The sequence below is a fragment of the Gouania willdenowi genome, chromosome 21, assembly GCF_900634775.1.
Source record: "Gouania willdenowi chromosome 21, fGouWil2.1, whole genome shotgun sequence".
NCBI lineage: Eukaryota > Metazoa > Chordata > Actinopteri > Blenniiformes > Gobiesocidae > Gouania > Gouania willdenowi.
In genome coordinates, this window is record NC_041064.1 from 22265927 (window position 1) to 22290992 (window position 25066).

The 25066-nt window shown below is 36.8% G+C and overlaps 4 protein-coding genes across 6 annotated transcripts in view; 2 read left to right on the forward strand and 2 right to left on the reverse strand.

Moving 5' to 3' along the window:
• Positions 1–10701, forward strand: part of mgat4a (alpha-1,3-mannosyl-glycoprotein 4-beta-N-acetylglucosaminyltransferase A) — a 41248-nt gene extending 30547 nt beyond the window's left edge. The window contains exons 8-16 of one of the 2 annotated variants that reach the window (XM_028436356.1): positions 277–391; positions 710–840; positions 927–1034; positions 1130–1204; positions 3887–4005; positions 5467–5545; positions 5845–5905; positions 6947–7059; positions 8441–10701. In XM_028436356.1, coding sequence (XP_028292157.1) covers positions 277–391; positions 710–840; positions 927–1034; positions 1130–1204; positions 3887–4005; positions 5467–5545; positions 5845–5905; positions 6947–7059; positions 8441–8467 — 828 coding nt within the window. In that variant the 3' untranslated portion in view covers positions 8468–10701. The remainder of the gene's footprint in view (positions 1–276; positions 392–709; positions 841–926; positions 1035–1129; positions 1205–3886; positions 4006–5466; positions 5546–5844; positions 5906–6946; positions 7060–8440) is intronic. The other variant, XM_028436357.1, reaches the window with a different exon arrangement.
• Positions 10702–12115: 1414 nt separating this feature from the next.
• On the forward strand, positions 12116–14322 carry coa5 (cytochrome C oxidase assembly factor 5). The gene is made up of 3 exons (XM_028437036.1): positions 12116–12350; positions 12703–12786; positions 14046–14322. The coding sequence occupies exons 1-3, from the start codon at positions 12249–12251 to the stop codon at positions 14085–14087; spliced, it is 228 nt and encodes a 75-aa protein (XP_028292837.1). The 5' UTR covers positions 12116–12248; the 3' UTR covers positions 14088–14322.
• LOC114455656 (inosine-uridine preferring nucleoside hydrolase) lies at positions 14321–21884 on the reverse strand. The gene is made up of 7 exons (XM_028437035.1): positions 21816–21884; positions 20686–20765; positions 19472–19659; positions 17341–17520; positions 16603–16714; positions 14883–15019; positions 14321–14793 (listed from the first exon to the last, which is right to left on the reverse strand). The coding sequence occupies exons 1-7, from the start codon at positions 21869–21871 to the stop codon at positions 14446–14448; spliced, it is 1101 nt and encodes a 366-aa protein (XP_028292836.1). The 5' UTR covers positions 21872–21884; the 3' UTR covers positions 14321–14445.
• Positions 21885–24158: 2274 nt separating this feature from the next.
• Positions 24159–25066, reverse strand: part of inpp4aa (inositol polyphosphate-4-phosphatase type I Aa) — a 29427-nt gene continuing 28519 nt past the window's right edge. For both annotated transcript variants that reach the window (XM_028435380.1, XM_028435381.1), the window contains 2 exons: positions 24822–24976; positions 24159–24735 (listed from right to left, as the gene is read on the reverse strand). In XM_028435380.1, coding sequence (XP_028291181.1) covers positions 24603–24735; positions 24822–24976 — 288 coding nt within the window. In that variant the 3' untranslated portion in view covers positions 24159–24602. The remainder of the gene's footprint in view (positions 24736–24821; positions 24977–25066) is intronic.

Below are 25066 nucleotides of genomic sequence, written 5' to 3' on the forward strand. Positions count from 1 at the left end.
TTTTAATTAGATTAAATTTTGTGTTCAATTTACTACTTTGTTTTACACATTTTTACGTTCTTCAGAAATAATTGACTTTTTTGTTTTGACTAAAAAAATAAAGCAGGGAAAAAAAAGCATCAATAAAAAGATATTTAAACCCATCTCCCAACATTTTGATAATGACTCAAACAACAACAATAATAACAAAAAGCCTCTCCTCCTGTGTCACCCCGTTGACTGCTCTTTTGTCCTTTACTGATTTATTTATTTTTTTTCCCCTGCGTTTTCTTACAGCTGGAGGACGACATCGTCGCCAAGCCCAACTACTTCGCCACCATGAAGAATTTTGCGCTGCAGCTTTCATCAGAGGACTGGATGATCCTGGAGTTCTCACAGCTGGGCTTCATTGGTACAATCTATTATTACACCCCTGATCAAAACTGAGCATCTGTCAGACCTGCCTGTAGAGCCAAGCAATGTCACGCAGCATTTACATAGATTACATTAAAACTCATCAAGATTAATCACACGAAAGGTCAGATTAAATGTGAGCTGTGTGTACGGTGGAAAGAAATCACATTTGTTCTAATGGAAATAAGGTCATGCAACTGGTGTCAGATCCACCCAGTATTACTGTGTAATGGGAATTAAATAATTGTAGGTCACGCAAGTGTTTTTTTAACTTTCAATGCAGCCCATTTTTAAACGTTTCATCTCTATGTAACAGGAAAAATGTTCCAGGCTCCTGACCTCAACCTCATCGTTGAGTTTATTTTAATGTTCTACAAAGAGAAACCTATCGACTGGTTGCTGGATCACATTCTCTGGGTCAAAGTTTGCAATCCAGAGAAAGATGCTGTATGTATTCTGCTCACTGAAGATTAATAAATCTCCATTTTCCCCATATTATTATTATTATTATTATTTTTTAACATTCTTTTCAGAAACATTGTGAGCGACAGAAGTCAGGCCTTCGTGTTCGGTTCCGACCTTCTCTGTTTCAGCACGTGGGGCTCCATTCTTCTCTAGCTGGAAAGATTCAGAAACTCACAGTGAGTGCGACCCCCTGAGGAGTGTTTATTTAGAATCAACGGTTAAAGTTCCATCCTGTGTAGAAACGGCCGTTTCCTTTTGTTTGCATTTACAGGATAAAGACTTCCTGAAGCCTCTGCTGCACAAGATGCACGTCAATCCTCCAGCCGAGGTCTCTACTTCAATGAAGGTGCGTCTCCAAACTGTTATGTCTAATCAACCACAAGAATTAAAAGATTTAATCTTTAGATGGTGAACTTTACACTTATTTGGAGGTGTGTGAATGCTAGGTAAAAAACCAATAGGTCAATATGTAATCTATAATACAAAGTAATTTTAAAATTCAGTATTTTTTTTTTTTTTTTTAATTATTATTGTTTTCAACATATGCTGCTGCAACAAGTTCAATTGGAAACCCACCACCAGATAACATGATCACCAGCTGAAAGGGAACACCAACGTGTCCAACAGCTCAGTGTGTTTACTGATGACATTACAGTTTCCTGTTACTCCCATGTTTTTAGACACCAGGAGGAAACTGTAGTCACTGGACGAGAAGAGAACATGGAAACTCTGCACAGAGAAACCTGAGTCATTGGGGATTGAACATATATTTCTTGTGTAGCCAAAGCGACAGACGATTGTTCTTTCATGTTCACAAGATGACAAAACGACACAGTGTGTGTCAGGGTTTTTCAACCTAAGGGTCGCCTGAAATATCTAGCAGTAATAAAATGCTTCCAAATTTATTTAAACATTTGTATTTTTAATCTTTTCTTTTACATTTTTTTATTTATTTAAATTGTATTTATGTATTTTGCACAATTATAAAAAAAAAAAAAACATAGTCACAGAATAGATATACAGAGCATGAAGAGGACGAAAGCACAAAGCCTAAATAATATTTTTTTTCATATGAAAACACCATCTCAAAGAAATGTATTCTATACTTTCTCTTTCTCAAATATAAATTTAGTTCAAATAAAATGATATGAAAATATCTGAGCTGGTGCATATTGTTGCATTGTTTTTTTTTTCATTTTTTGTGTTTTGTTACATAATGATGAACGAATGATACACGGATTTATTCTGTATTTGTAACACATTTTAAAGAGAAAAAGTCTTCAGGATCTCCAAAAATGTGTAATATGAAAATGGGGTCACGACAGAAAAAGTTAGTGATCGCTGTTACTAACTGATCCCATTTTTAACAAGAACTGTCTGTGCTCCGAACAGGATAAAAATCTCAAAGGTGGGTTGCCAGTTTTGAAGAGGGAACCTAATCAGTGCTGGTACTTTTAAAGCGGCCCATGGTGTTAAGGGGAGGGGTTTAAGATGCTGACTTTTCATCCAATCAGCGGAGTTCCCATCTATTCATTCTTACAATTATTTATTTACTGTTTGTTAGTAATAGTGAGATGAAGCTTTCCACTCAACTGGTTTGATCATGAGCTTTAGTTTCTCACAGTTTCCTTTGCTCTACTTCGCCATCAAGTGGACAATAAATGTAAAACTGATTGTACATCAATATCACTGAGGTGTGAGATAATGTCATATTTGTGATGTTCAAATGTCATCCAGCCTAATTTGTCCTTATTATAGATTAGTGTTAGTTATTCTTAATGTGTAACAGCCATGTGTTATGGGTGGGCCATGTGTTTAGAACTCAGTGGATACACAGACATCAGCAGGACATAAGGCACGTTATCGTCCCAAAAACTTAAAGCACATATTACTATTACTAATGTTGTTGCTAGGCTAATGCTATTGATAGGTTAATGTTAATGCTATTACTAGGTTAATGCTATTGATAGGTTAATGTTAATGCTATTACTAGGTTAATGCTATTGATAGGTTAATGTTGATGCTATTACTAGGTTAATGCTATTGATAGGTTAATGTTAATGGTAGGTTAGTGCTAATGCTATTAGGTTAATGCTAATGATAGACTAATGCTATTGCTTGGTAAATGCTAATGCTAGATTAGTGTTAATGCTAATGCTAGACCAATGTTATTACTATGTCAATGCTATTGATAGGTTAATGTTAATGCTATTACTAGGTTAATACTATTGATAGGTTAATGTTAATGCTATTACTAGGTTAATGCTATTGATAGGTTAATGTTAATGCTATTACTAGGTTAATGCTATTGATAGGTTAATGTTAATGCTATTACTTGGTTAATGCAATTGATAGGTTAATGTTGATGCTATTACTAGGTTAATGCTATTGATAGGTTAATGTTAATGGTAGGTTAGTGCTAATGCTATTAGGTTAATGCTAATGATAGACTAATGCTATTGCTTGGTAAATGCTAATGCTAGATTAGTGTTAATGCTAATGCTAGACCAATGTTATTACTAGGTTAATGCCATTGATAGGTTAATGTTAATGCTAATGGTAGGCTAATGCTATTGCTTGGTTAATACTAATGCTTGATTAGTGCTAATGTTATTACTAGGTTAATGCTATTGCTAAGTTAATGTTAATGCTAGATTAGTACTAATGCTAGGTTAGTGTTAATGCTATCTTAATGCTAGTGGTAGTTTAATGCTAGCTTAATGCTAGGTTAGTGTTAATGCTAGCTTAATGCTAGTGGTAGTTTAATGCTAGCTTAATGCTAATGCTAGGTTAGTGTTAATGCTAGCTTAAGGCTAGTGGTAGTTTAATGCTAGTGGTTGTTTAATGCTAATGTTAGGTTAGTGTTAATGTTATTGCGAGGTTAATGCTAATGCTAGTTAGTGGGTGAATGCCTTATGCTGCTTTCGCTTTTTGCAAACCAGTCACTCCATAACTAGGGACTAAGTGAGCAGTTTTACACAAGCTTGTTTATCCAGGAATACGGATGGTGTTGCCTTGTGTCCCACAGGTGTATCAGGGCCACACGCTGGAAAAAACATACCTGGGAGAGGATTTCTTCTGGGCCATCACTCCCACTGCTGGGGACTACATCCTCTTTAAATTTGACCGGCCAATCAGCATCGAGAGGTAAATATGAGGATGAACACCAGAAAATGATGAGCAGACAAACCCCAGCCAGGGAAATTACAAAATGTATACATTTTATATAAAGACAAATCAAGCTGTTGGCTTTTACTGGTTAGAGCAGGGTTGTCCAATTCCGGTCCTCGAGGGCCACTATCCAGCATGTTTTAGATGTTTCCCTCTTCCAACACACCTGATTCAAATGATCAACTCCTCATCCAGCTCTGCAGAAGCCTGATAACGATCCTAATCATTTGAATCAGGTGTGTTGGAAGAGGGAAACATCTAAAACATGCTGGATAGTGGCCCTCGAGGACCGGAATTGGACACCCCTGGGTTAGAGTTTCAGCTTGTGTGTGTGTGTGCGCTGTTTGACTCTGGGGATGAGAGCAAAGTAATGAGAATACTCTAGATGAAGGATTCTCAGGCTGGTTTGCTGCTCCCTGAGGAGCTGGAACAGAACGAGGCCAAGACGGGGAATATGAGGGAAGAAATAACCACTACTAGCAGAATAAGCTCTTAGCCAGCTTTCATTTTTATATCAGGAATTACTGTAATTTACTATAAACAACAAACGTATGTGAGAAGAATATATTCAACTGTTGGCATATTTACAAGACCAATTATTGTATTTATTTTAACAATAAACAATCTTAATATTAAAGCTTCACCAACCAGATACAGAAAAAGATAGCTATTACAAGAAGATTAACCTTTTATAGAACTAATTTGAAATGTATAATAAGTTAAACAGGTTCTGAAAACATGTGAATACATTAGAAACATTAGAAAAACATTAAATGTAGCTGTGAGACACCTAAACTTGCAGTACTGAAGTTCTCCAGTACCAGATTTGGAACGCAATAAAGCACTTGTCTTGTGATCTTTTTTTAATGCTCAAACTGCTATGTCACCAAATTTGCCCACTTCTATGGACTTCAGTTGGTCTGTTTCTCTCCTAAAAAGTTTAGAACTACAGAGTTTTAAAAGCCTCTTACTACAGTTTGAAATAAATGAAAACATATTTACAGTAGTACATTACCAAAGTAGTGTTTGCTGAAAAAACTGTAAATTTCAGTAGGTAAATAGAGAAAACTAAAGATTACTGCCCCCTACTTTTAGAAGTATGATTGTATGATGAATAAAAATCCTTCAAAATAAAAGCACAAATCTCTCCCTTACACCTTTTCCATTAAAAATGACCCACTGAAAAGGGGTCCATGACCCACTTTTTAGACCCAGCCTTCCATTTGGGAACTGCTTGCTTGACAGCAGGACTGTTGTGCACATGTCCTTTATATGGCCAGCTGTGGCTCCAGATGCAGTTTACCTTCACCTGTGCGACTGTGGTGTGTGTAAAATGTTTTGGTATCTAGCAAAGCAATGTTTTTAAAACTATTATGAGCTTGATTTCAAAAGTCATGTCCATTGGCTGAAAATACAAACACTTGATGTGATTGGCAGGTTTCTGTTTCGCAGCGGTAACCAGGAGCACCCGGGGGACAAGATCGAAAACACCACAGTGGAAATACTGCCCGTCTCGGTAGGGACACATGCACACGCACACAGATCATCCATGCCTCTCTTGCATGATGTATAAATCACTCTGATTAGATTACATTGAGTGGCAGCTCTTAGGGAGGTAGTTTATTGATTATTGACATGAATGTGAGCATGCGTTACTTGCTCTGCCTGAGGTGATACATGATGTGTTGTGTTCCAAACCCCCCATGTCAATACAATCGGCTAACATTTGTCTGTATGCTGCTCAATCAGCGAACATTAGAATGTAACATGTCTGAAATGTTCCCTCACTGTTGGTCTGTCCTGTCTCTGGTCCAGGAGAAAGGTCTGCTCACCAAAGACAAGTATAAGAGAACAGAGGATCGCTTTTACAGAATTGGTGAGTTAATGGTTAATGTTATTGCTGGGTTAATGCTAATGTTAGATTGATGTTAATGTTAATGCTAGGTTAGTGCTATTGCTAGTTTAAAGTTAATGATAGGTTAGTGCTAATGTTATTACTCGGTTAATGCTAATGGCAGGCTAATGCTATTGCTTGTTTAATGCTAATGCTAGATTCATGATAATGTTAATGCTAGGCTAATGTTAGTGCTAGGTTAATGCTAATGGTAGGTTAATGCTAATGGTAGGTTAATGCTAATGGTAGGTTAATGCTATTGCTTAGTTAATGGTAATGCTAGATTAGTGTTAATGCTAGGCTATTGTTTTTACTAGGTTAATGCTATTAATAGGTTAATGTTAATGCTAGGTTAGTGCTAATGGTAGGCTAATGCTATTGCTTGGTTAATGCTAATACTAGTTTAGTGCTAATGCTATTTCCAGGTTAATGCTAATGCTATACCATTGCTAAGGTTAGATTAATGTTAATGCTAGGTTAATTTTATTGATAGATTAATGTTAATGCTAGGTTAGTGCCAATGGTAGGATAATGCTATTGGTTGGTTAATGCTAATATTAGATAAGTGCTAATGCTATTTCTAGGTTAATGCTATACCATTGCTAATGTTAGGTTAATGTTAATCCTAGGTTTGTGTTAATGCTAGCTTAATGCTATTGCTAGTTTAATGCTAATGCTAGGTTAGTGTTAATGCAATGCTAGTTAATGCTAATAGAAATTCATGTTAATGCTAGTTAATGCTAATGCTAGTTAATACTAATGCTAAGCTAATTAATTTTAAGCTCAGCACTTGCATTTTCTTCAGGAAATTTAAATATTCTAGTTATTATTATTATTATAAAAAAAGTGACAGCAGTGTAATATAAGGTTTTAATCCCACTAAGTAACCTTTCACATTTCTCTTGTGTCCCTTCGAGCTCCTGTTTAACTGGTGATTTACTGGCTGTGCTTTCACCATTGAAGTGTGATATATAGCACCTGACAAGAGTTGTTGTATGTGTGTGTGTGTGTGTGTGTGTCCAGGTCATTTTGAGAAGGGTGCTGCAGAAGGAGCTGTTGATCCCTCCTTCAATCCTGTCCTGGCTCTTCGACTCTCAGTGATCAAAGACTCAGCGGTGTGGGCCATCCTGAGCGAGGTAAGCTCTTAGGACACTGTACTGTACACCACAAACTTGATCAGCATATATTGTCTACTATATACTAAGTATTATTAGGATAATGGCTGTTCCCACTAAAGGGTTCTTCAAATTTTCCCCAAGATGCATTTCGAACCTACGACTACAAAAACGTGAAGCAGGCTAAATACTGTATATCTGGTGATTCGTCACCTTTTAAAGTTCTGAAAGCATTTTAAGTGAGAAAGTCACCAAGTAGAATATCAACATGTGCTCATTTGATCCATAAAACTAGTAGAAACACATTTAATACCGGCATTTGGGAGATTTTTGGACACCTGTTATTGTGCTACTGACAAAAACTTCTGGTTAACTTCAAAACAAGAGCCCTATTTACAAAAGCATTAAACTATTGGAAGACAAGAAGAGATGCTTTTATTTTGAAAAAGGAAATGTTTGATTTTTAGCTTGAAGCCGGTGTCACGGTCTGAGTTCACATCGTACTGAGTTCCTCTTAAAATCTCAGTATGTGACTGCTACGTACTGAGATGTACCCTTACTGGGTTATACTGATTTTAAAAATAAAGTTACATTAGGTTTACTGTTTTTTTACTGCAATGTTTATTATAAATCAAAGCATTTATCAACTCAATTATTTGTATCCAAATTTTTGTAAACATTTGTAAAGACTTACTGTTCGTATCCCAGACATGGTGCTTGGCTTTGTACCTGAGATTCCTGAGCTCTTTCTTGTCGGTGTCTGGTGGTGGCGTGCCCTTCACCATGAAGAAGATTAACTTGTCTATCATTTCTTTGTGGCGTTGGAACCTCTCCTGCCTCGTATATTGAGCAGTTGTACATTTTTGTACAAGAAAAGGAGCCATTCAGCACTCGTCAAATAACATTAGCTTTGAACCTTAGCTTTAAAAATTATTATTTTTTATCTCAGCAGGGTGGAAGTAGAAAAAAGCTAAGCGGAAGTAGCATAATTTCATTTTTCGGTTGTGCGCATGCTCATAACCGATCTCGGACCGATGTGAACTCAGACCGTGACACCGGTCCCAGGATGATTTTACGTCCCGCTCGCAATGCATCATGGGGCGGTTGAGTATGACTAGTGTGCCCATCGTGCATACTTAAAAAATGTCCCCATACACTATACATTCAGGTATTTCTTGCGTACTCAGTCTTTTCATACTATCTACTGTAAACACACTACATGCTAATTTTGACATCAGACGTGGTATGAGTAGTACGTTGGTATGCGATTTTGAACAGGTTGAGAGTGTAACTGCTCCACTAGAGTCCTTCCATCGTTACAAATACATTTTTAGTTCCAATTTGAACGACTAGTACTGGTTGTGATGCTTCTTTCCTTGTTACTGCTCTGTTGTGTCTGTAGATACATATAAAGAAGATCTCTGGCTGACTGTTGTGAAGGGAAAGCATGAATAATGGCACTCGGGGGGGACTCACATCTCCTGGACTGCTTACGCAGGGCATGCAGCACCGACCAACCAGCAGCAGCGAAGCCATTAAATCGTGCATCAGTCGATCGTTGGAGCTCACCTGAGGAATTCCCCCTCCTCTGCATCCCTGTTCTTCCTCACAAACCTCATTATGTTTGATCATCAATGCTCACCTTTACCTTCTCCCTCCTCCATCTTGTCCCGTCAGCCTTCAGCTCTTTGCGTGTTAGTGAAAAATACTGAAGATGTGCGTTTCCACCTGGGATCTGTAAGGAATTGAATCACTTGGAAGAATCACAGGCGATGAGTCGGCAACATCATCACAATCACCTGATGGTCAACTGTGCACATGCTGCCAAAAAACCCTCTTCTCCCATTGGATGCTGCCCCCCATGGGTCCACCAAGGCATTGCACCGTCACTAACGCCTCACCAATCTCTTCACTTTGAAGAATGTTGACGTCCCCTGTGAGCAACTTCCTGTTAAAGATAACGGAGCTCTTAGTCATAACAGAAATCCTGCCTAAAGCCAGTCGGCGACGTCTTTGGTGGCAACCATCAAGAAACATCATGACATCATATCCATCCCAGTCAGTGTAGAGCTCAGCAATCTGACATATTCTGAAGGAACACATTGTCATAATGAATTAATATTAGTTAGGAGTGACGATCTATGAAGAAGACTTAATTTATTTGAAATGAATCTTTAATTTGTACAAGAGGTAAAGTATATTTTTATTCTACTCAGAGATGTTTATGATAGTTATGTCCATTTTCTGTTTTATTTCTGTTTTTACAATAGCTGCTGTCCATTTGTAACGGCTCCTTCTAAAGGCTTCTTATTTTCACTTTAGGCATTCATATTAATCTGATATTTTTCTGTAACTGAACTGTTGAAAGTTTTAAATAGTGTGATGAAGATGATGATGATGATGATGAAGTGAACGTGGGAATTTAGAAAATGTGCCTTATATGCAGATCCTTTTGAAGCGTTTCAAGCTATGATTTCTCGATCTCGTCCGTTTCATTTGGTTTTTTATTTTTGCTGATGTTTTAGTTCTTGGAGATGATTTAAGTGACACGCTGTAGATTGCACGTCAGGATCACTGTATGATGCCGGATGGTAACGTGGATGCTCCATTACCACCTCGCATCGTGTAATTTGCACTGCTTTGCTTCTTATTTTTTCTGAAATCGCATCGTTTATCATTGTAAGTAGTTTTCTATTGCCCAGCTTTCTCTTCACAGTGACTTTACAATTCATTTCTGTCCTTTTTTGACTGGACAGAGTATTTTGACTACTGATTATTGCAGAGCACGCCATTGATTGTATGTATAAAAGACACTCACCCTCCCTTTTACTCTCATCTGATTCTGCTTGTTTTTTTTTTGTTTTAGCAGTTTTGTTTCTAAGTTTTAATCAGAGCTTCTTTAAAGTGAAGTTTTTATCTCCCTCTTCCCTTTTCATGAGACATTTGCCTTTTGGTGGATTTATTATTATTAAATTATGGCCTCACGTGCATGAATAACAAGCAAAATGCATGGTAATAAAGGCAGATATTTGTTTCCAATTCAAGACAAAGTCCGAATATAATTTTCTCTTTATTTTCTAATGTTTTTTAAAAATGATTTTCCACTTGTCATGTGGATGAATGTTGATCACATATTCTGGTAAACTTGGACATTTCAGATATTTCACCCCTGGTCCAGTAAGTGTTCCTCTGGTCCACACTGATTGGTTTAGAGCTGTTGACACAGAGCAGCCCTCTAATATCATCATGTCAATGACTATCGATAGAAATTGAGAAGGATCGTCGTGGAACTCTCAAAGCAAGTCCAGAGGCTTTCAGTAGATTCACTGAGACCAGTTGTGCAGCAGAAACGGTTTTCGTGTGAACAAAATGTTTACTTTTATTATACCTCATGAACACAGTTGTTGAGTATCTGTCCTGTACTAGACAGATGATGATCCTACAAAATAAAAGCACTGGTTTCATTGTCACCTCTATACCCAGTAGACAGGAGGCATTTGACTTTTTTTCTCAAAATTTTATCAAACGAACTTAATGAACAATCCCTGACATTCATCACTCGGTTCATGTGCCTTCATTGTGAACATGTGTATGCTTGACTCTGATTTTTGGCATAATTTGTCATGGACATTGATACAATAAAAGATGGAAATTGTTAGAATTCATTACCACTTGTGTGTTTTTGTTCGTTTATAGCGTGCTGTGTCATCGGTTTAGTTTCAGGGTTAGACTGAGGACAGAAAATGTTTTTTTGTCATACGTACAAATTAACATTTTGAACAGAAATCAATCACAAAATGAGTTTATTATTGCATTTACAGCCAGGAACATCAACAGGTGCAAGGATTTAAACCAGTTTGACATGAACCATTAAGGTGTGTTTCACATTATCCATAAGGCTTTGTTCATTTTAAACATTTTGGATTTATGGTATAAAAAATAAAAATCTGCCCTCAGGTTCTTTGGTTGTCATCTGGTGAGGAATTCCTTTGGAAGCACTGATGGGTTGTTTCCGTCAAGATGCAACTGAACATCCAAAAAGGTTTATAAGTGACACCATGCATGTAATTCAGGTAGTAGTCTTTTTTTTTTTTTTTTTTTTTTTTTTTTTTTTTTTAGGCGTTACCTAATTTTCACCGTTTGTGTTGAATATGGCAGAAACCGTAAGGTGTGGGGTTCCTCAGCCCATCGCTACATGTCGGCAGTGCTATAATCATCCCAAATGCTCCCATAATGAAAAAGAAGAAACCACCATTGCAACAAGAAAATTCTCTGTAAGGCCAGCTAGAAAATTATTCAGTGAATTTAATTAATTTAGTTTAGTACACTGGGTAATGAAAAATAGGTTTTTACCTTAACAAACTAGCAAATGTAATTAATCTAATTATATAGGGATGCTTTTAGAATATTAAACAGGAAATTAGCTTGAGTTATTATTTTCAGAATTGTAATAATTTTGGTATTTTTTTAATAACATATATAGAGCTCCTATTAGAACCTTTATGGAGGTAGATTTGTGTCTATTACTCAATAATAAAAAAACTTTTCAAGAAAAAAAAATCACTGCAATCAAAAAAAGTTTACGTAAATCAATAATGAATATTTTTAATAAAAAAAAAAAAATTTCACTTAAACGAAATTTTTGGTGGCTCAATTTTGTGTGTGTTCAAACCCTTTTTTTCTTTGATTTTTTTTTTTTTGGATAGAAAAATAAAGACACAAATCTACCTCCATAGAGGTTCTAATAGGAGCTTTTTTCAAACGTTTTCAGGATATTATTAATATTATTATTATAAAAAAGAATACAATAATAAAGATATTATACCATAATATAACCCAAATACAAAAAAAAAAAAAAAAAACCTTTTCAATAAAAAAAAAAGTTTACTTCAATCAAAATTAAAAAAATTCAAAGAAAAAGTGTTCAAATGCAATTATTTGGGTCGGAAATATTTTTTTTAGCATTTGAACTTTTTTTTAAGTGCTTTTTTTATTGGATAATTAAAGACAAACACCACCTCCATAATCATCCAGTAGGTGGTGGTAAAGAGCTGTCTACACATTAGTTATCACTCACCATCAACAGAAGAAGAAAAAAAATGGTGGCCTACAGTTTTATAACAACATAGATGTCACTGTTTTAAACTCGCTAAATAATCTACTGAAGCTTCTTTATGCGAGGTGATTTCAGCAGTAAATAAATCGTAAAAATGCCGAAATATTACGAGGATAAAGAGGAAGATGGTAGGGCCTGTGCAGGCGTCAGAGAGGATTTTAAGGCCTGTCTCCTTCAGAACGACTGTGTGGTGAAGGTAAAACTATCAACCTGGGTTTATCCCGCTGCGCGTGTTGTTGCAAATTGAGTCACAATTAATTAAAACGTAATGATTTTAATCATGTAAATACACGTATTTGTCTTTATTAAGAAGGCACATTTATTTTTATAATATATATAATTTGAAACGTCACTAATGGGAGAGTTTAAATCCCGGAAGTGGGTCATTGGTTTGCTGGGAACCCAATAGATCTACAACATCTATGTTTTTTTATTTCCACAGATTTTAAGAGTTTAAAATGAACTTATTCATGTTAGTTTTTTAGGCTAAAAAACCTATATATATTTTTTTTTTCGCAAACATAATTTTGCATGTGTTTATTTTTCAGGAGGGAAAGCTGCCCAGTGAGTGTCTGAAAGAAGGACATTGCAAAGCCTTGCAAACATCATTCTTTGAGTGCAAGAGGTCAATGGTAAGTCTGAGATAAACATTAAATGGGCCGCGAACCTGTGACCCTATCCTTCCAAGAGCGGTGTCATAATTCACTGCGCCACCATAACTTCAATGTTATGTGATCTATAGATCAAACTGTATTACAATATAAAACAAGTGGATTTATTTCAATTGACATTTCCCCTTTTACATTTGCCACAGGTTTGTATCCAGTGAACTTTACTACAGACGTCAGTAGATGTTTTAATGCAGATCAACCTCTCGGTGACTTTCACTAAATGCTCTGTATCCACAATGTTATAAAGAAACCTACCGTTTGCACACAAAAAAACGTAAATCAGCACAACATTAGTAATGATGTGAGCATGTCTGTGGTGTGTGATGTTAATAATGTGTTTCAGAGAAGAGTGTCAAGTTAAAGTTAAAGTTAAAAAAAAAAAAATGTTCCTTGAGAAACGGTGTTCAGGTGGGCGGAGCCAGGTAGAAACCCAGGGTTTCTTTGAGAAAACCTGCCAGCGAGCAGGTTTAGGAATGGGATACTCAGAGTTTCCCTCATTTGAGCCCGAACATACTCAGAGTTTGAACATAACCCGCTTTATGGAATACCCCTCAGGTCACAGGCAACTACCACAACAATCAGGCCTTTAAGACTGATTTACAACAGAGCCTTTAAAATATGAGATAAAACATCTGTCAGAACGCACCATTGTGGAGTATTGCAGAGGTTAAACTTTCTTGAACTGAAAATGTTATAACATTTTGTAATTTAAAATGAATGCATAAATGTTTGTACAACCAAGCCCCTGATGTTCTCAGACGGCTCATGGTCCCACTTCGATCTGTGGGTTCCATCACACGAGGAGCTGCTAATGGAAATGTGAAAGTGCCCCTTAGAAAAAAAAAAGACCTTTGGACAGTCAGCCTTTACGGTCCACTGCGCTAAACTCTGGAACTCATTTCAAAAATGAACTAAAGCGTGTTTTAAAAAGAGACTAAGTGTGTAATCATTTTTAGATTGCACTCAAATGCACTTCCTTTGTATAATGTCAGAATTAATGTTACTGTAAATGTATTTTCTATGTGCATTTGAAAATTCCTTCTCGGGACGGACATTGAAAATTAGCCTTGGCTTTAAATGTTGTAGTGTGGTACATGTTGATTGATCACACGTCCCTATCAAAATCTTTGACATATTGTATATAGTTTTTATTGCATTTATTAAGCTTTTTTCAGTTTTTTTTTTTCAAACATTACCTGATGCTTATTGTCTGCTTTCAGCTCGACACCAGATCAAGATTCAGGGGAAGAAAAGGATACTGAGGAGTGGTTCTAAAGTTGACATCGATGTTAACAGCCGAGCAGGAGGAGTTATTTGTGGACATTTGGCGGCAAAATACTATGAACTGAACTTTTTGTGCCGTAAGATGCCATAAAACTTTCTCATCAGCAACATGCAGCACTGGAGGACAGAGAAAATGGTCCCAAATAAGCTTAAATGTGAGTTTGTGTGTGTGGAAACATGAGGAAAAAAAACAATAAAGTGGGGAAAAAAATAGTTTTTTGTTAGGATTTTAATTCTAGGAAATACAATATTAATGAGAAATAACATTTTAGTGATGTTATATTAATATAATATTGAGGTATCTGTGTTCATGGTTTAACAATTATGACACCATCATCATTTCAAAGCTGCCATCATCATCTGCTTGAACATCTCCATGTCCACCTTCCTCATGATGAAGGCCTTGTGAGTCTTCTTCAGGAACCCCACAGTGTCCATCACCATCATTCCTCTGGTGTGTGTGCCCGCTAGCTCCACACTCACAGGGTAACAGTCGCTTTTTACGATGAACCCGTCGTCTATAGCGGCCGCCATGGCGTACGAGTCGCATGATATAAATCCTGAGCCGTCGACGAACTCCTTCTCGAAGAGTTGGCTCTTGGACATCTTGATGCTGTGTTGGAAGATTTGCTCCATGAAGCGAGCCTTCTTGCTGTCCTGGGCCAACCAGGTGTCGCAGAACTCCTGCAGAAACCAAGCACAGATAAAGCGTGTAGGATTATCCACACTACCTTTGAATGTTCTACCATGTCCAACACTTTACGCAGCCTTACCCACGAGAGTTTGCTGTAGCAGGTGAACTCCCAGCAGGCCAGGTAGGTGGGACACTGGTAGTCATTCAGTACGATGTAGGCAGCTTCAGGATCTGCGCTGAAATTAAACTCTCCGCATACTGTGGTGTTTCCTCGAGCTGGAAAACAGCAGGAAGTGACAAACATGATTTAAAACAGAGTTTCACGATATATGACGAAATAAATTTGAAACATTAACAAAAATATACAATGTTGCAAAGAAAACTATAACGACCGTAGGTATGACAGAAACTGACCTTAAACATAAGAATATTTTACAATTGAATAAAACAAATACATATAAAAAAAACAATAAGAATGAACAATAACCTCAATAAATCCAATAAAAATAATCTTCAATCAATCCATTTGTCCATATGAGCATTGCATATCCCACTACATACAATGTAGTATCATTACATCCTCCCTACTGTCCCACTTTATTTACTAATTATTAGGTAACACTTAAGCTTTATACATAAGGCTGACATTACTCTGTCATTAGCATGAATTAAGTGTTGTTCACTAAATTATGACACCTTTGGAGCTTTGGGTTTGGTGGATGGATCTATTAGGGTTAGTTATTCTAATTCTAGAGGTCGACCGATATATGGACTTTTTTCAAGATTTTTTTTTTAGTTCACAGTTTGATTTTAATTATGAACCACTTTTCAGGTTACTGTTTGTGAACTTAATAACTAGATACTTTAAGTTAAGAAAAAGAAGCTTGAAATAGTTTAAACAGACGACATTGTATATTGTTGTTGTGCTTTACTGCTACTTACCCGCCCTGTACGGGTATATTTAAAGTTCTATTGGTGTACTTAATTTAATTTATATTATATACATTTATATCATACGAGTGTTTCAATTGTCTTTCATACTCAATGTGCTTTAAAAAAAAAAGTATATTGGTCTCAAATGTTGGCTTTAGATATCGGCCGAATTTTTTTTTTTTTTTTAAATCTGTATCTGCATCGGCCTTTGAAAATCTCGTATTGGTCGACCTCTGGTAAGGATTAGGAGCTAGGACAAATCCCATAATAATGAGAGTGTCATGTCAGCCTTATGTATAAAACTTAAAGTAAATGTTAATTAATTCACTGCTTTGGCATGTATTTTTTCAATAAATTGCACATTTTACCTCCAATTGCCATAAAACAAAACATGAAACCTATTTTATTAGATTTCTTGACCCCAAAAATGTACATTATAGCTATAACAAGCAGAAATAAAGGCCTCTCGTGACCAACGTGTATTTTAGGTACAGTGTGTGATCTCACTTGTGTCTAAAGGTAAATTTATTTCTATTGTTCTAAGGTACTTTCATGCTAAATGGACCGTTGCATCATGAATTGAAGTCAAATGTCACTAAACCTCCCAAACCATTGGGCCGTACCATTTTAACAGATGGTTTAAAATCTCTGAAAGATAAAGAAAGGCAAGACCACTGCTTTAAAAACAAACCAAAGGGTGATCATTGGCCTCCAGATCACATGGAAACTTCTTTTTACTACAGCTACAAACTACTGTTGCTCTGAGTCCCTTTGATAAATGAGCTGCCTGAGACGTGTGTCCCACTTTAAATGTGTCTGCTCTGGAGGACGACAGCATTTAGTCGTCAGCAGTATTTTCATGTGTCGTGCACACTGCAAGCAGCCATTAAATGTGTACGGATGAAGGTCGGCAGTGTCTTACTGACACTCAGTGTTGCCCCCCATGATGTACAGCCCACGCAGTTTGCTTGGCAACGATGGATCCATCCTCACAGCCAGAGCCAAGTTGGTCAGCGGCGCCGTGGCAACCAGAGACACCTGGGAAATACAATATAGTCATTTATCACATTCTTTAAACAGTAACTAAACCCTGAGGTTTTGTGTCTAGGCTGGAAGTTTAACCCTAGAACACAATCGGTGGGTGATTACATATTGATATTATTTTCATGAAGTTATGTTTGTCAGAGTGTCTTGGGTTCCAGGGTAGCTTCAGCATCTTCTTTCATGCGGGCGACCGTGGCTCAGGTGGTAGAGGGTTGTCTTCTGATCGAGAGGTTGGGGGTTCGATCCCAGTACCTGACTATGTGTCGAAGTGTCCTTGGGCAAGACACTGAACCCTAAGTTGCTCCCAGTGGCCGACTAGCGCCTTGCATGGCAGTCCTGTCCCATTGGTGTGTGAATGTGAGAGTGATTGGGTGAATGAGCTGATATTTAAAGCGCTTTGAGACTGCTTCAGTGTGGTGATAAAGCGCTATATAAATCTAGTTCATTTACCATTTTAGAAGGTGTAGATGTTCTCCTACTCCAAAGCTCGCTCACATGTTTGGGTGATTTACACCCGGTAATAGTGTTGGTGTCCCGCCATTTCTACCCTGTATGTACTAGGGATAGACCAATATGGATTTTTTAGTTACTTTTTTGACCCACACATCACCGCCACCCACCTCTCCTGGGTTCTCATTAACAATCCTGATAATGGCCGACACAGCATCCTCCTTCTGAACCAGGTCCAGACCTGGAGCGTTGGGGTCGGGGACATCGCCCAGACCGTCCAAGCCGTGGAATACTCCTGCATCAATTCTTTTTCCAAGGATGGGCAGAGATGCTCCTTTAAACACTGGGATCTGACACAGAAAACCAATGAGAACCTTTGATTAGATAGTGTGTTAGAATGTGAAGGTGGGGACAAAACGGGTCCTTTTAGACAGAAATACAGTAACATTAGACTCACTTCCATCTCTTTTATGTCTCTGTTCTTTCATAATAATTAAAAAAAAAATAACTCTACTGTTTGTTGTAATTAATTTGGGTTTTTATTCCTTGTTAACTCATTCAGTGCCAGCCATTTTCAGATTTTCTACCCCCTTCAGTGCCAGCCGTTTTTGAACATTTTGACTGATTTTAAAGACCCACAGAATATTTTCTACTATGACTATCTGAAATCTGACACCAGATTCTGAAAGATTGAAGCCTCTACTTTCATCAAATAATAATAATTTGTGTCTGGCTTCTTTTGTAATCAGCCGTTGAAAGGACAAGTTTTATGCAAATCTTCAGTTTCAGAGCAAAAAGCTGAGAAAAAAGCCTTTTTCTAAAAAAAAAAACCCTGTCAGTGACTTTAAAGCTATTTTTTTTTTTTTTTTTTTGCTTTACAGACAACTCTAACATCTGATCCTTGTTTCCTTATATAAAACAAAACAACAAAACACAGACCAGGCTTTTGATGGCAAAACTATTATTATATTGCTATGGGTCAGAGTTGAATGGATTTCTTACTGTATTTTGGCATTCCTTCAACTTTCTCTCCTGTCAGTCTGCACACACGCAACTTCCTCTTCCTCCCGGACATGCAGAGTGTCACTGTGTTCCCCGTTTTTATGGTTTTATCTCATCATCGCAACATTATCAATAATGTATTCATGTCCACACATGTTCTATGTTAGTATGTGGAGCTGTGAGCTGCTGGATACATCAGAATATCACTTCGTAGCGCCATAATCTCACTCGTTCCTGTTTCTTCCTCCTTTGCTGGGTAGCATCAGTGGCTAATCTCTCATTTAAAGGTGTACTTCTGCCATCTTCAGGGCACAGTTGGTCACTACAACACCCCACAGCTTAGATATTGATGAATGACCTCCGCCAGGGTATTTTCTAGTAATCCCCATGAAAAAACGCAAATGACGAGTTATATCGTCAATGGCACTGAGCGTTTGGATTTGAAATGACGTGTTATCTCGTCAATGGCACTGAGTAAGTTAATTAGAGCTGGGCAATATGGACCAAAACTCCTATGTCGATATTTCTTCTCACAACGGCAATATACGATATAAATCTTGATATTTTTAACTCAATAAAGTCTTACCAGAAAGGTCATTCTGGGTTAAATTTGCACAAACACATTTATTAACAAACAGCTTTATAATATGTGCCACTTTTGGCTTTTTCTCCTTCATGGGACAGCACGTGTGAGTGAGACTAGTGTGACTTGTTTGTCTGGGTTAGGACGCACTCAGTGATCCATCTAACAGTGCTTTTCAGGCTGTTCTGAAATGTAGCGAAAGCAGTGACTCCTGAAACAAGTATTTCAATACAAAATAAGCTATAAAATAAAAATATATAGATATAGGCGATAATGTAATTTTCTATGTCGCCAAAATTGAAAACTCAATATATCTTGAATCTTGATATATTGCCCAGGTCTACACCTTGTTAATCTTTTTTTTTTTTTTACAGATTTTAAAGAACGTTGTAAATCTGTTTTGAAACGTGCTATATATCAAAGTTATCCTCATGAAAGATTTCCTATAAATGCTTTTATAAGACCATAAAGCAATATAAACACTGCTTTCATTATAACTTCTTTTTTCAGAACTTTCCATCACACCATAGCTGCTCATTCCATTTAATGTCTAACATGAAATATAAACTAAATATGTTTGCTCAGTTTCTCCTCCTTGCCCACTTCCTCTGTGTGTTCTGTGTTCCAGCGGTTTGCTCGTCACATGATGTCAGTAAATTCCCTTTAGTGTCATGCGCTCCCTCGGCAGGAATGAGAATGATTCCACTAAAGCTCACCTCCAGTTTCCCACAGACTTGCAGAACACGCAGAGTGTTTTTGCACACGTTCTCCACGCTGGTGTTTCCATGCACACACGTGATGCCCAGGAGGTTCACGTTGGGGGCTGCCAGCGCCAACATGATGGCTTGGGCATCGTCAACACCACAGTCAACATCCACCAGCAGCTTTTTACCCATTGTGGAACCTGTGGGGCCACAAAAGCTGAGCTAAGGAGAATCCAATGTTTCAGAGAGTTCCGCATTCACTTTGATTGACAGTCTCAAAAACAGGAAGTCGAAGCCTAGTGGCTGGGCGATCACGGCGATCATTTCTATTTGTATAGGGGTCTATAGGACAAAGGAGGGACTTATATACATTAATGTAAATGAATGACCAACAGCAGTAGACCATAGTAAAATATTAGCTATTTTTTCGCATTTCAAAAGAATCATACATAAACATGGCTTTCTCAGAAACTGCGGATATTAGTTTTAATGTTAAATACAATAAAATTAAAGGGGCAGTATTATGAAAAATTCACTTTATCATGGTTTTGCTACATTCCTTTAGCCTCAGTCAGAAAGACAAAGTTGTTATTCCACATTTTGTAAAAAGTCAGCTCCAAACAGGCGAGTTGGATTTTTCTCGCCTTATGACTCATAAGGCAGAAACTCCTCTTCCTGACAATCCTGGCTCCTCCTACCCTAATGCAGAAGAATGTGAGCTCCTCCCTCTCAAAAGTACAACGATATAATGCAGTCATCATTTATGAACACATGACAAATTGTACACATGAACACACATTTGATGATTTAATATAACAATTGCCATAACGCCTCAATGGCTTTCCATAGCAGCAAGACGTATTAAAAGGTTCAATTCAAGGGTTTTATGAATCGATATCGGGCTATACAAAGGAGAATCGATTGATCGACTTTTTTAAACCCAGCCTTAATAGAATGTCGGTACAGATAGCCACTGCTTATAGATTACCTTTGTAACACAGAGACACTATCAGCCAGTAAAAGACTATGTGATGTTCTCGCTTGTCCCAACACACGCACACAAAAACATAACAATAATAATTAAAAATGCAAAAGTCACCGCACACAACAAAGACAAAACCCATAACATAACCACACCCAGGTTATTATTCTCTGAACAACAATAGATATGAATTAACGAGTCTCATTCCAACAGTGTGTTATTGTCTCAGGAGGATTACACTAACCTTTGACTGAATGTGACAGTGATGCAACGTGCTGTGTTCGCCTCACAACCTGGACCCAGCCGCAGTGAGCCTGGAACAACCTTTGAGCAGCAAGAAAGTAAAACTGTGACTAAGATGGGCCCACACACGGAGCCAAAGTTAATATTAACCATCATCCGTAAAGGACACATTTGTGGAGAAATGGAAGTCTTTATAATCCATGCACCTTTAGAACCTGAAGCCTTTTATTTGTTTGTCACTTCATCTTTGAGTTAAAAAAAAAAAGGAAATTAAATGAAAGTACAGTTTTTCATGTTAAAAAGTAGAACTAGTAAGAAATTGAAAGACTCTAGTCAAGAAGTCTTTCAAAGTATTACATTCTATAATAAATAAGTAATTGGACATGCTTATTTATTTTAAAACCAAATATGTAATCTATGAAACCAAAATGTCAAAATGTTTCTATTTTCACAGATTTTGAATGCTGAAATAAAAAAACTGCTTTATTTTTAACCTGTTATACTTTGAGGCGGTCAACATTTACAGTGGGGCCACAAAAGAATAATTGTCTGATGAAAGGGCCACGGGATCAACATTCATGTCAGCTTTTAGAATATTACCAATCTGAGCATTAATGCAGAAAAAACTGAGATTTTAGTGTGTTTTTGTGGCTTTTTAATCATTTTGTGCATTGTTATTGTTACTTTATGTATTTTTCCTGTCATTCTGTACGTTTTTGTTTTATAGTCATTTTTAAAATGTATTTCTGTTGTTGTTCTGTGCTTTTGTTCTTGTCACTTTGTGAATTATTCTGTTATTTTGTGTGTTTTTGGATTCTTTTTTTTTTGTGCATTTGGCACCGATGGCCGCCAGTTGCCTATGAGACATGTTTCATGATAATTATAAAGTTTAACTAAATCCTGACTGACTGTATTAGTCTGACCAGTCATCTATAATATTTGTGTTTATTTGTCACTAAAGCCAATTTCGTGCAGTCACACACACACAAATACACACAAACACACTAGATACACGATGTAGCTGAAAGTCATTGAACATTTACTGCTTAAACATCTATGACACAACAGCAGGTTTTAGAGATAAACACAAGGTTTAAAGGAGTGTAAATGATTCCAGCATTGATGTCTCACCTCCTCACAGGACTGCAGATTATAAACATACAGACACTGGGTAAAATTACAGACATTAGTTTATATCGACCTACACAGATTAGGACGTCTCACTCTGAGGTAAATATCCTGCACCAAAACCTCTGCCGGAATAACGCAAAACAAGTTTACAGGCAACTTAAGAAATGTAAAATAAAACGTACCCGTGTATTAATGAATTTATTAAACACAAAATAAAAATGTTTGGCTTACACATTTAGTGGGAAAAAAAAATGTTTGAACCACAAGGAAAACTCACAAAACGCTCTTCTTCCTGCTTTAACGATCTATGAGAATGACGACATTTCCGGATTTCCTGAAAGGGTACCGGTATTATTGTTGTTTGATTTGTTTGTTTTAATATTTATATATAACAAGGCACTTGAATTTCATATACAGCGTTCGAAATATAACAATAATTAGAATAAAATACTTAAGTCAAATCTCTACACAGAGGAGCAAAACAAAATAAAGAAGAGGAAGAAAAATAAAGAAATCACACAAATAAAGAAAAAAAAAAAAAACATACATACATACATAGGGGCTTTTAAGGGGAATAAATCAAAGATACAATATAATACAGATTTAAAGGGGGCTATGATTTTTCTGTCAGTGTAAATTCATTTTTAACAAATGATTTGCATTATTATTATTATTATTATTATTATTATTATTAATTTTATTTATTTTTTTTAACATTTTAAGGGATTTAAAATATTGTAAAAAATGAGCTATGAAAGGCATTAAAATTAGATTTGATTTTTGAGTATTTCGCTTAGTGTACAAAAAATTGTCCAAGTAAAATGCCATTATTGATATGGAATGTTAATTAATGTGTGAGCTTTTCATTATAAGACCAAAGATAATATCTTCTTCTGAAATATCATTTATTTGAGGGACTTTAGTGGAGAGCCAGTTATGAATATCAGACCACAGAGCTTGTGAGAATGTACAGTGGAAGACGAAATGTTCAGTGGTTTCTTCTTCACAACAAAATATACAATTAATTGTTTCAAAACCAAATCTTTGCTTCAGCACAGCACTCGATGGGTAGAGTCCATTCAATATCTTAAAATGGATTTCTTGGGATATTGAATTTTTATACAAAATCAATGGATTTGAGATCTGATTTAAAAGACTTTTGATTCATTTGCTTGTTACCTTTTTCCAAAAATCGTTTTCACCAATTGTCAGTTTTGGTAGGTCAGGAGTGATATTTGAGTATTTGATAGTTTCACGTGTAGAAGATATAATACATTTAGGAATAGCTTTTATCATAGTTTTAAGTAAATTTGGGCTGTCAGTATAAATGTATATAACGTAAAATGTGTTTACTGTACAAAAACAAAAATATGTGCACGTTTATTGAAAAACTATTTTTTGGAAAAATTTTATACCTGAAAATACAATCCATATGCAGACGTGAAAGCAATGGATTACAAGTAATCACGTTACTGTAATTGAGTTGCTTTTATGGGCACTTGTACAGCCGACCAATCAGATTAAACATAATGCATGGCGCCAAAACAGCATTGAATGGAGGTTATTTTCTCAGAACATTTATTATTTATTATTATCTATCTATCTATCTATATATGTGTGTGTCTTACTGTTCCCTTACTAAAGAATCCACGTTTAACTCATCACGGCGATTAGCGCAGCATTACCCAACACAAAACTACTAAGTCGGGTCGGGAAATGCCCGTTTGTTGTGACGTCATGTGGGAACTATATATATATCCAAGCCTGTGGTCATGTGATAAAGTGATACAGTCTCCAGGTCACATGACCTGGCCAAAGACGGTCCGTCTCCTCCAAACTTACATAGTCGGTATTTCAAGAGGGCAGCCCCACTCGAAGCATTGACTCTGTCAAGTGTTGTATATTGGCCTGAGGAATCATTTAAAATAACTTAAATGAGTCAACTCTTTAGGTCAAAAAGTCTGCGGTGTGCCTTTAAATGTTGTTTTTCTTCTGAACTTTACATATGTTAAAATAGTAAGATAATTTCCACCATTGCAAGCTTAGTCACTTTGGCATAAAACGGACTTAAATTAATTTGTGGTGGATATTGTTTTGCTAATCCTTTGCCTTGGAGCAGTTAAACCTGTTTTCTTTAAGAGTTTTTCAAGAAAAATCGTACGAGCTGAAATTTGGTGAAACTATGACAGTTTATGTGTAAGTATTGCGTACAGTGCTTGTTGCAAAAACATCATAAACCCAGCTTAGCACTGTGTCTTAGTGGGAACTTTATGGCGCAGAAATAAAATGTCAAAATCATTTTTTTGACAGACACTCAACAGAATAAAATTCCAACCGCATCAATTAAATCTGCTCAGACAAGAAGACATTTAATATGAGAATCCCATAGTTCCATACATTTGAACTTTCCATTTTCAAGATAAAGTGATAGCAGCTTGCTGTACGAGTCCAAATGCTACATCTAGTACCGCACACTGGCTACAGTCTGACACAAAACTGTATCTAAACTGTGTGTGAAAGGTGTGTGAGTGTGAATGTAGTTCTACTCGGACAAAAGAGGCAAACTGCTATAAACCAATTTACAGTGAACTGGCACTTAAACATTAATCATCTCAACAGTAATCAAGCACAAAATAAGTAGTAGTAGTAGTAGTAGTAGTTCTTTTGGTTTCTGTTTGTATTTTTCTTGTAATTGTGCCATCATCATCATCATCATCATCATCATCATCATCATCATCGTCTTCATGATTCCCTTATGTCATATTGTTTTAAGCTAAAGCAGTCTGCTTAAGTCTCCACTTTTCCATACGTCCCCTCTGGTGGGCGATATTGTTTGGGGAAGGTCTTGAGCTGCAGGGAGTTAAAGGCATATTTGCGACATCCAACATTCTTCATGGTGTTTTCTCTCCGGCAGCCCTCACTGTGTGAACACAGAGGCAATGCTTTTTAGACTCAAAACACCAGAGGTGTTAGCGGTTCTATGTAAATGAAGCTGCAGGCACTGACCTGCGCATGCAGTCCAAGGCCTGGTAGAAGACCTGTGGGGCGAGAGCGTGCTCCTGCTGCAAGATCTGGCACTGTTCCAGGGTCAAAGACATGGCTGTGCGGTCTTTAGCGCTCTTACAGCTCGTGAAGCGCACCCCGTTTAGGCGACGACATACCTTTGAAGTTTGAAGAAGCCAGTACAGGATAAAAAATCAACATGCAGTAAATCAAAGCCATCTTGCTGAAGTAAAGGAATAAATCAATAT

Excerpts from the sequence above, each read along its gene's own strand:
- coa5 (XM_028437036.1), top strand. The coding sequence starts at position 12,249 with ATGCCGAAATATTACGAGGATAAAGAGGAAGATGGTAGGGCCTGTGCA. Across the intron at positions 12,351-12,702 it reads AGAACGACTGTGTGGTGAAG|GAGGGAAAGCTGCCCAGTGA; the intron begins GTAAAACTATCA and ends TTTATTTTTCAG. Across the intron at positions 12,787-14,045 it reads TTGAGTGCAAGAGGTCAATG|CTCGACACCAGATCAAGATT; the intron begins GTAAGTCTGAGA and ends GTCTGCTTTCAG.
- LOC114455656 (XM_028437035.1), bottom strand. The coding sequence starts at position 21,871 with ATGTCTGTAATTTTACCCAGTGTCTGTATGTTTATAATCTGCAGTCCT. Across the intron at positions 19,660-20,685 it reads ACTGTCACATTCAGTCAAAG|GTTCCACAATGGGTAAAAAG; the intron begins GTTAGTGTAATC and ends GTGGCCCCACAG. Across the intron at positions 17,521-19,471 it reads AAGTCTGTGGGAAACTGGAG|ATCCCAGTGTTTAAAGGAGC; the intron begins GTGAGCTTTAGT and ends TTTCTGTGTCAG.